The following is an 11,882-nucleotide window of genomic DNA, read 5'->3' as shown; positions in this document are numbered from 1 at the left end:
TCTGACTTTGAAACAGAGGGTCGTGCGTTTGAATCCCAGCCATGGCGTAATTTCCTTTGGCAAGTAATTTATCCACATTGTGCTACACTCAACCGAGGTGATGTAAATGGGTACGTACCTTGCAAAAATTTATTCCTTGAAATGCCATCGCGCTGTAAAAGGCTGCGGGGCTAAAACCAAGGTAATAATATCCTGGCGTACACAGTAAAAAAAAATTGCACAACGCTGTTTACTATATGAAGCTTACAGTAATTGTTTAAACAGTTTAAACAAGTGTTTAAATCTTAAGCAACAAAGTTTAATTTTCAATATCTAATCTTCAATAAATTAAACATGATTGTTTAAACGGTTTATACTTTTTGCTGACGACTCCAATATTTTCTTTTCCCATGATGATATTAACCAACTCGTTAGAATCGTAAATTTTGAACTAACAAATGTTACAGATTGGATCAAGGCCAACAAACTTTCACTTAATCACCAGAAGACAAACTGCATGCTTTTCAGTAATAAAATCAATAAAAATCAATACTCTACCAGACAGTATTTTCTTTGATATCGTTCTTAATAATATTTCCACTACCAGATTCTTGGGTGTCCTTATTGACAACAAATTATCATGGAAGCCTCATATTGATAGTATATAGGTAAAACAATTTCTAGAAACATTGGAATTATTGATAAACTCAAACATGTTCTCCCTTCCCGCACTTAACATTATACTACACCCTTATTCTACCATATATTAATTATGGAATAATTGCCTGGGGATGTGCAATACAAACACAACTAAATAGAATATTACTTCTCCAGAAAAAAGCTCTAAGAATAATTTTTCAAACACACTTTAAATCACATACTGATATCTTATTTTTTGAAAATAACATTCTCAAAGTAAGTGACATATATATTTTCGAACTTAGTCAATTTATGTTCAAATGAAACAAGGACGATCTCCCCGCGATTTTCTCTATGTTCCGTGAAAATGCATCCGTACACTGCTACCCAACAAGGCAACGACAATATTATCACTTTCCTTTAGCAAAGAATTCATTTGTCTTCTCCCCTTCTCCGGGCCTGCCTAATTGGAACTCTCTGCCGCAAGATTTCAAAGAATCCCCTAATGTAAATATTTTTAAATGCAAACTGAAAAAAAAGTTAATTCTGGAATACTCGTTGCAAACAGGTCAAGCTGAATAACTATTTCAATTATACTCGGCTTTTGTGTATTATATGCGCTCATATAGACATGTATATTATTTGTTTTATTTTTTTTCTTCTTAAAATTGCAATTAGTGAAAGTACCTGCTCCTGCTGCCTGCCTTCTTTCTTTCTACTTAGTGTACACTGCACTCCTCTGTCTTTCCTGTCTTCTCCCCCTCATCCCCCCTCTCTAGTATTGTAAAACAATATATTTTCTCACACGATCCATCAGTTGCGTTTATGTAAAGTGCACAAAAATTGTATTTATTTTTAAAGAAAATTTCTGTATATTATTACGACCCAATATTTCTTTATTGTAATTTTGTAATGAAACTAAGTTAGGGGCTTGCCTTTTGTACTAGCTTTGCTTTTTTTGGCAAGACCCTCCGTTTTACTTTTAAACACAAATGTCATCTGAGATAACTTTATTTACTGAATTGTGTTCCTTTAATCTATGATTATGTTATTATATTGTCTTGTAGTATTTTCGACCTTGTTATGTTTATCATATTATGTACAATTGTGAAATGGAAATCAATAAATCAAATCAAATAAATAAAAACGAAACAGGAAGCAGGTTGTCGAAGCAGGTGAAACAGGAATTGTTTACCCCATCCCTTTTCTTTTCCTTCCCTTTCCTATCCCCCCTCTCTCCAGCTCCCATTCTTTCTCTACCCTCTCTCCCTTTGTCTCTCCCACTCTCCCTGACCCCAACTGCATTTGTTTGATGAGGCGCTGTCTAAGGGAAATTCAATTAATATCAATATTAATAAGTCCACAACCCAAGGTTTGCTAAATGTATTCAGTGGTTTAAATTGAAATTCTTGAAAATCATTTGTTTAATCTTCTATATACATGTATCAAGGCCAAATAAGAAAATAGAAAACATCTATTTTCATGCTCAAACAAAACTTCTTTTTAAAAGTAAAAGAAACTAATTGCAGCAAAAACTATTTCAAGAGAAAGCCTTTAAAATAAAAGGTTACTATTACTAACCCCCATATTATCATAGATCTAGTATAATGAAATCAACTCGTCTTTGTGAAACCATGAAATCTTAGCTGAAAACCGATAATTCTGCTTGATAACACACACAAAAAGGCATAACAATGTCAGACAGTGTACTAATATCACTTGGAAAAATGCCCGACATTTTATGGAATTTTGCTCATTTCTCAGCAATTACACATTTTTCTCCAAAGCCGATATGAACATATTTTTCATTCATGCATACAAGCAATTGGCTGGTCATTTTATTGGACTGTGTTCGAACTCATTTTGAGATTGTTACCACAACTGGTATTAATCTTTAATTAAATCATTTAATAAGGCCTGATGCATATAGAAATCCAAACAAAAATAAGATGAAAAATGATGAAACGATGTCTTTAATACCCAATTATAAACCATATTTAAAGGACATGTGGATTAAACTAGCATACTGATGAAAATCTCAAGCAAATTGGGTGTAAAATAAGAAAGTTTAGCATTTTAAAGTAAAATTTGTTTATTTTTCAGGAAAAAAGTTATATGCATAACACAGTAAAATGCAAATGAGAGAATTGATGTCAACCATTCACTCTTTCCTTTGTAGGCCTATTTTTTATATGAAAATACAGAATATTTCAATTTTTGCAGATGTGACAAAAAGGTTGCAACAATGACAATCCCATTTTTTCAGAGAAAACACCAACCTTTTTTTCACATTAAAAGAAGAAACACACTCTCAGCCTTCAGTAAAGTCTACTCTTTAACTCCTTTTCATAAACAAATTGCATCTTAATACAGGGGTACTCTAGGCTGAAAATTATATGATTTGAACAAAATTATCTGTTCAAAATCATAAAATTTTCAGCATGGGATAATTGGGATACCTTGGTATTGAAAGCTTGCTACCATTTTTGTCATATTTCTTAAGACTCAATTTATAAATCAGACAAATTAACATAATTATAATACTGAAATGTCATCGAAATCAGATTGAATAACAAAGTGACACCATTTCAAATTTTCAATTATTTCGGTGAAGCAGTTCTAAAGAAAATAAATGAAAGCACAATGTTATATCCCCAAGTTAATATTTTATATCATATCATATGCAATTATTCCTTTTTTCCTCCAGGAATGTTTACATATGATTGACTACTAAATAAATTGTATAAGTTAATAATTGCAGTCATTTAGTTAAAAGGGATTCAAAGGGAAATGTTTTACGCAACTGTATGAAAATATTTTATAAATAATTATAAATTCATGTAATGACATAAGACTACATGTAAGTCCAAAATAATCCATCATAATTAAGATGGTGTTTCTGGTCACTTTAATATTTCACTTTTCTGAAGCATTAAATAATTATTTTAGTAAAAGATTTTTTCTGGGCTTAAGTTTTACGTAACACATCTCAGACATTTGAGACATATATGTGAAAAGTGTGACCTGGCAGCTCAAATTTTTTTAAAGTCAAATCAATGGTAGCCTACATGTAGATGTATATGTCCTTAAGACTGTCTGAGGGTAGCATACTTGATTAAACGTATCATATACTTTTCAATTTTATCAAACCACATACATATGTTGCCTGCATTAAAAATAGAATAAATCGTTCAATTAAGCAGAATTGCATGGCAACTGGAAAACCATGGAAAAAAAGGTTCAATCAATGTTTACATCCCTTTATCCTGAGAGGCACCAGACAGGTTTCTTCCAGGTTGCACCACTTGAAATCTTGATGCTCATTGGACAATTTCACACCATCCTGTGGATCCTTCAGCTCAGTGGTTAAAAAAGCTCAGCAACTCTTAATAAAAAAAAAGTTTGACATCGTGAGACAAATTTCCTCACCTATGCTTGTATTCATATTATGTACAGTACATCTCTTGGCATTGTAGTGTATTATAGTCCCATGAGCTTGTCCGCATCCCTGAATTGATTAAGCTAAGTTGTTATAATTCAATATTACATTCAATGTCTCATTCTTCACAATGATCTGGATAATCTATCCTTGTACGTCATCAGCTATGGAGATAATTATCAGCATCTCGTAAAACCTTTTCCATGTCACTGTATCCTGAGAGGTGACAGGCCTCTTCCAGGTTGCACCACTTGAAATCTTGATGCTCATTGGACAATTTCACACCATCCTTTGGATCCTTCAGCTCAGCAAGCCAATAAACGACCTCCTTTGGTCTATTCTTGACAATATAATTGAGCGTGCTCTTAAAGTCTGTAACTGTGAGTTGATTGCTGGTATAGCCTGCTTCTTCCTCTGTCTCTCTTAGTGCTGCAGTGCGGTAATCCTCACCCGGGTCAAGATGACCTGAATTATGCAAAATAAGAAAATAAATAGCGTTAGTCCTCTTTTATTTTTGCAACATACGTCACTTGCTCACTGCAACCATCTTGCCTGTGGGTAATCTACAGGTAGGACTATGGTATGCCAATGCAGTACACAACACACACTTTAAAAAAAATCATTAAAACAACACTTCTGGGACCAAAAATACTAATTTCCATACAGTTGCAATTCATTTTTCATTAGTAACTTGGGAATAATTTATTTATTCACCAGAGCGCTCAAAAACTTGAATTTTAGGCATATTTTTGTGTATGCCCTCTATTGGTGGAAAGTAATATGGCAAGAAAATTTTCATTTTTCAATATCTCTATTTTTAATTTAGAAAAATAAAATAATCAAATTTACTTAAGAGCCAAGTTAGATATGATGATTAGGCATTAGCTGTAATGGAATCTGACAGTGTCAAACAATCAGCATTTGTTTCAAAGAAAGAGAAAATAAGCCAAACATTGGCAACCTTATTTTGCCACACATGGCCTGGATTAGACCCAGTACTAACTTTTAACCGTGTTCATCAGGGTGACCAGACGTCCCGTATTTCCCGGGATCGTCTGTATTTTGCTCCTTTGTCCCGGCGTCCCGACAAACCTTCCCGGGACGCCCATTTGTCCCGTATTTCAAAATATTGAACAAAATGATACATTCAAAAGTGACGAATTTTCATCAAATAACCAACATGACGAAGCAGAGACTACAATAAAATCAATAACTGTAAACTTGCAAGTTCTGCGGTAATTTTCTTGCTAATCCAATGCATTGCAAACGAACTGGCCTCCTGCCTGTGTGTGGCAGGCTACTAGCTAGGCATGTAGGATCTGAGCAGATTCTCAATGGTGCAAACAATCTCACATGATAAACAGTTTTTCCACCAAAATAATCACAAAATCGGCAGGAAATATTCATAATCATATTATGGATTCTCAGATTACTGATTTGGAGATGTAATCGGAGGAACAAGTTATTGAGTTTTCATAACTAGATCTAGTTGTTTCAACTTTCGATTTTGAGTCTTGTGATCGGTGCGAACTTATAATGGGATGGGAGAGATGCCTGTGTATGATGCCGCGAAGTTTCATCTACTTATTAAGTTTGACAATGTTTCACTTTAAAATTTCATTCATTTCTAAAACATTTCAGTTTTTTTAACTTTAAAGATACATTAAAAAACAACAAATATCATTATGATTTTTGTTTAATGATTAGATTTTTTTGTTTGTTTGCTTGAAGTTTGAACTTTTGTCCTCTTTCATTTTTTATATCTTTCTTTCTTCATCCTTCTATCCTTCCTGATTGCCCTTTTTTGTTCCATCTATCTTTATTTCCTCTTTCTTTCTTTATCCTTTATCTCTCTGTTTGTTCATTTTTCTTTCTTTCCTTTTTTCCTTCATTCTTTCTTTCCTTAATCTTTTCTTTGCTTCCTTCTCGCTTCCTCTCCTTTTTCTTTTCGTTCTTTCTCTCCTTTAGTTTCTTTCTTTTTTCACTCTCTCCTCCATTCTTTCCTCCCTCCCTTTCATCTTTTCATTCTTTATTTAATTTTTCCTTCTATAATTCTTTTTCCTTATTCTTTCTTTCCCTTCCTTCCTTCCTTTTGTGTTTGTCTTCTTTCTTTGTTTGTTTCTTTCTCTCAAAGAATGAAGGAAACATTTTTCTTTTCTTCATTCTTTCTTTCCTCCTCCTTTTATCTTACTTTTTGTTTCCTTTCTCTCCTTTATTTTTTTCTTTCACACATTTATTCATCTTCCCTTCCTTTCTTTCTCTATTCATTTCAAAGAATGACGGAAACATTTTTTCTCTTTTCTTTCTTTCATCCTTTTTATTTTAACTTTCTTTTAATTTATTTTTTTCCCTTCATTTTCCCCTTTTTCTTTCTTTCTTTAGAATTCATCTCTTTTTTCGTCTATTCTTTCTCTCTTTCATTCTTTCGTTCACCCTCCCTTCCGATTCATTATATTTTTTCACAAGTATAACTTTAACAGTCACTGTCATGATATGTGTAGCCTTCTTTGTTGATCTTTTTTTCATAAAGACCTGGCTCGGTCCATCTGCTTGTGTAGCGTGCTTTTTCGATTGTCCCATACGGTATTTCATTTTGTGAAATCTGGTCACCCAATACCGGTAAATCTGTAAAGTTGGAACTCCAACTTAATCAAGCCTTAGTTATTTTAGCTTGAGCTTGAATTCCATTCATTCAATTTCAAAATATTGAAATGAGCTTGCAGACAATCTGCTTTCTAGTATGATGGGGTGTCCAAACTTCGCAGACTTTTCAAAAATATTCATCAGGCTTAAATTTGTTCACAAAATATTCATAATTTATACAATACCAATTCAAGAAATAGTTACCACATTGACGGCAAGATCCTAAACTATAAAATCGTGGACGAAAATGTAAAGTAGGTCAAGGGATTTCGCCGGTATCGCGATCTCAAAATTTTATTCCGATTGGCGAATGCTCGCTGTGCTGGAAAACCGTTCTGAAAAAGTGTGACCTAACTTCGCGGACCAAAGTTTTTGTGGAGATTTAAACAAAAACTCAAGCTCAAAAAGTGACATATTTATATCAGATTGACGGCAAAATGCTGTAGAATCGGTTAGTACCACATTTAACTCACATTTTTGATGATTTCTGCTTGCAAAATGGTGATATCGTAATGCTTGTTGAGAATATCAGATTTTCTTCAAAACGGGCGCTAACGGTGACAAATTTGCCGATCTTTTGTCAATATTTTCATGTAAGCTTGTAACCGATTTTGCAATCGGCAACCGATTCCATTCGATTTCACCACAATCGGCAATCACTTGCCGATCTTCGATCATGCCCCTTGAAGGAAAAAATCGAAAATAAAAAATCGGCGTAGATCTGGTTACAGTGCGTGATCGCTCAGAACATATTTCAAGATTGTTTTTGAGGTGCTAGCTATTTACAGGTCGCATTATTCAGGGAGAAAGTCGCGGTATTATCTATGCCAATGTTTAAGGGGATAGATATCTTCTCTTCCAACTCATCGTGATAGCGGAAGCCGCCGTGAACTTTGAAAGGTCGTATTACCGACGGAGCTCACTGCGCTACTCTCTTACATCGTTTATAATGATATAAATCTTCTCTTCAACCTCGTGGTGATAGCGGACCCCGCCAGAAACTTTTAAAGACTGTACTATTGACGGAGCTTATTGCGTTACTCTCTTACATCATTTATGATGATATTCATTTTATTTTCAACCTCGTGGTGATAGCGGAAGCCGCCGTGAACTTTGAAAGGTCGTATTACCGACGGAGCTCACTGCGCTACTCTCTTACATCGTTTATAATGATATAAATCTTCTCTTCAACCTCGTGGTGATAGCGGACCCCGCCAGAAACTTTTAAAGACTGTACTATTGACGGAGCTTATTGCGTTACTCTCTTACATCGTTTATGATGATCATGATATACATTTTATTTTCAACCTCGTGGTGATAGCGGATGCCGCCGTGAACTTTGAAAGGTCGTACTATTGACGGAGCTCATTGCATTACTCTCTTACATCGTTTATGATGATTTACATTTTATTTTCAACCTCGTGGTGATAGCGGACCCCGCCGTGAACTTTTAAAGATCGTGCTACTGACGGAGCTTATTGCGTTACTCTCTTACATCGTTTATGATGATATTCATTTTATTTTCAACCTCGTGGTGATAGCGGAAGCCGCCGTAAACTTTGAAAGGTCGTATTACCGACGGAGCTCACTGCGCTACTCTCTTACATCGTTTATAATGATACAAATCTTCTCTTCAACCTCGTGGTGATAGCGGACCCCGCCAGAAACTTTTAAAGACTGTACTATTGACGGAGCTTATTGCGTTACTCTCTTACATCGTTTATGATGATATACATTTTATTTTCAACCTCGTGGTGATAGCGGATGCCGCCGTGAACTTTGAAAGGTCGTACTATTGACGGAGCTCATTGCGTTACTCTCTTACATCGTTTATGATGATTTACATTGTATTTTCAACCTCGTGGTGATAGCGGACCCCGCCGTGAACTTTTAAAGATCGTGCTACTGACGGAGCTTATTGCGTTACTCTCTTACATCGTTTATGATGATATACATTTTATTTTCAACCTCGTGGTGATAGCGGATGCCGCCGTGAACTTTGAAAGGTCGTACTATTGACGGAGCTCATTGCATTACTCTCTTACATCGTTTATGATGATTTACATTTTATTTTCAACCTCGTGGTGATAGCGGACCCCGCCGTGAACTTTTAAAGATCGTGCTACTGACGGAGCTTATTGCGTTACTCTCTTACATCGTTTATGATGATATTCATTTTATTTTCAACCTCGTGGTGATAGCGGAAGCCGCCGTAAACTTTGAAAGGTCGTATTACCGACGGAGCTCACTGCGCTACTCTCTTACATCGTTTATAATGATACAAATCTTCTCTTCAACCTCGTGGTGATAGCGGACCCCGCCGTGAACTTTTAAAGATCGTGCTACTGACGGAGCTTATTGCGTTACTCTCTTACATCGTTTATGATGATATACATTTTATTTTCAACCTCGTGGTGATAGCGGATGCCGCCGTGAACTTTGAAAGGTCGTACTATTGACGGAGCTCATTGCATTACTCTCTTACATCGTTTATGATGATTTACATTTTATTTTCAACCTCGTGGTGATAGCGGACCCCGCCGTGAACTTTTAAAGATCGTGCTACTGACGGAGCTTATTGCGTTACTCTCTTACATCGTTTATGATGATATACATTTTATTTTCAACCTCGTGGTGATAGCGGATGCCGCCGTGAACTTTGAAAGGTCGTATTACCGACGGAGCTCACTGCGCTACTCTCTTACCTCCCTTATAATGATATAAATCTTCTCTTCAACCTCGTGGTGATAGCGGACCCCGCCAGAAACTTTTAAAGACTGTACTATTGACGGAGCTTATTGCGTTACTCTCTTACATCGTTTATGATGATATACATTTTATTTTCAATCTCGTGGTGATAGCGGATGCCGCCGTGAACTTTGAAAGGTCGTATTACCGACGGAGCTCACTGCGCTACTCTCTTACCCCCTTTATGATGATAGACATCTTCTCTTCAACCTCGTGGTGATAGCGGACCCCGCCGTGAACTTCAAATTGATTTGAAAACGCTAGCTACCCAAAACATTTTAATAACATATTTCAAATCATCGTGCGTGCTTGCGTCGTCTACTTCATTTTAATTGCACTTGCGACTTTAAGATGATGCGTCGTAAGAGATCATTCCAATAATTCTAAATCGCTAGCACCTAAAAATACTTCTAAAAGATGTCCCGCCGATCGTTCATTAACCTGTGATCTATGAGAAATATTTTCATTTTATTTTCCTTTGCGCCTTTGCTCGGAAGATGCGTCTTTCGTTTATCTTTCTAATAAAAATCACTCGGTTTATTTTAAAGCAATAACACCTCAAAACCCTGGCTTTAAAACATGTTCCAAACGATCGCGCATGTTGGCGACTTCCATTCCAATGCATTCGTCTTTGTGACTTTGTCAGGAAGATGCGCGCGACCGTGAACAACATTTTGATGTATTCCTTTGTTTTTAAACATCGCCGATTCGATTTTCGATTCGATTTCGATTTTAGAAGCTTAACTGCCGATCCGATTTTCGATCTGATTTTTGATCCGATTTACAACATTATTTTCATGAATACTGAACTCATCCTAAAGAAACTTACACCAAAGGGTAATTTTAGGTTGCTTTTCATGTTGATGTCAGATTTTAAAAATTAAGGATTGGCTAGTTTTTTAGATAATGACCGTCCGCGAAGTATGGACACGCGCGAAGTTTGGACTCACTGCCATATTATTACTAAGCTAGGCAAGCCAATAATAGGCATATATAGGTATGTCCAGACTCCAGAGTCCAGTCATGCCAATCATTCATTGTGTACAGTAAGGCTCAGTGACTCAGTCACAACCCATCACACCGACTATATCACTAGCACTGCGTCAAGACGCCTGATTCATTATTGCCTTGCCCTTGCCTTGGCCCAGGGTAGATTTAAATAGATCTAACGCCAAAATAAGTTCATGGGACCGAGATTAACCCACGACAATAATACTTTAATAGCTGCCAAGTTTCCTTTATAATTATATCACTACTTACCTTTTGGAGGGGTCCAATGATGTACTCCATACGAAGTTTGGAGTAACAAGTATTGGATTCCTAACTTGATTCTTCTGAAAATGATAAGCCCTCCTGCTCGTAGCATTTCAGAACCCATTTCGGTATTATCCTGTTCGCTGCCGTTCAATTTCGTCAGCACAACTTAAAGGAGAATGAAACCCTGGCTTGAAACCAGCTGAATCCATATCAAAGAGAAAAATCAAAGAAACATATTGTTGAAAGTTTGAGGAAGATTAAATGAATAATAAGAAAGTTATGAGCATTTGAATATTGAGATCACTAGTGCCATGTAGATCCTCCCATCGGCAATGCGACCAAGATCCGTGATATCACACACGTACAACTCCCTCATTACTTTAGTACTTATTTCACTTATATTCTCACTTTTATAGAGTCTATCACAAGGTGACGTGTTCTCTGTATGAGATGACAAGTACAGAGGTTTCACAACATTATATCATTGATGAATCGTTTGTCATATGATTAGAATGAGCAAAAAGAGATGTTTTGGGGTATATTTTCAGTGTCCAAATGGGAGAGTTGTACGTGTGTGACATCACAGATCTTGGTCGCATTGCCAATGGGAGGATCTCCATAGCATTAGTGATCTCGACATTCAAATGCTCATAACTCTTTTATTGCTAGTCCTATTTTACTCAAAGTTTTGTTGATCTTATTCTTTGATTTTTCTGCTTTCACAAAAGCTAACTTGCTCCAAGAGTTTCATTCTCCTTTAACTCAGCTCTAGAAAACCCACTTATTGTGTACGTGTACGTACGTGTCAGGAGAGGTTGTGTGTCCGGACGATCAATTTTAGAAAGTCATTTGGAAAAATTTACAAGCGAAGTTTCATCAATTTTTAGTACAAAGTGTTAGGAAATATTATAGAGAACAAAATAGAAGATGATTACAACTATTGAAGTCATATTTTTAGTGTAATCCAAAGACAAAAAAGAATGCTTTTGAAAAATATAAAGTGTCCGGACACCCGACCCCCCATCCTACCGCGTACGGTACAGATGTAAATATTACAACACTTAAACAGATCCAAAACAAATTTCCCGAAACTGAATCCCAAATTTTCCGAAAATCGTAGACATTTCCTGAAATTTTCAAATGTGATTTTGAACGAAAATCGGGCAGTATACATCTA

General features: G+C 36.0%; 1 protein-coding gene across 1 annotated transcript; it reads right to left on the bottom strand.

Moving 5' to 3' along the window:
• Positions 1-276: 276 nt before the first annotated feature.
• Positions 277-11,282, bottom strand: LOC129260975 (bis(5'-nucleosyl)-tetraphosphatase [asymmetrical]-like). Its single transcript, XM_054898993.2, has 2 exons — positions 10,709-11,282; positions 277-4,522 (listed from the first exon to the last, which is right to left on the bottom strand). Exons 1-2 carry the CDS (start codon positions 10,824-10,826, stop codon positions 4,218-4,220), a joined length of 423 nt encoding a protein of 140 aa, XP_054754968.1. The 5' UTR covers positions 10,827-11,282; the 3' UTR covers positions 277-4,217.
• Positions 11,283-11,882: the final 600 nt, after the last annotated feature.

This window comes from Lytechinus pictus, unplaced genomic scaffold (assembly GCF_037042905.1).
Source record: "Lytechinus pictus isolate F3 Inbred unplaced genomic scaffold, Lp3.0 scaffold_19, whole genome shotgun sequence".
NCBI lineage: Eukaryota > Metazoa > Echinodermata > Echinoidea > Temnopleuroida > Toxopneustidae > Lytechinus > Lytechinus pictus.
This window is presented reverse-complemented; position numbering and strand designations above follow the sequence as displayed.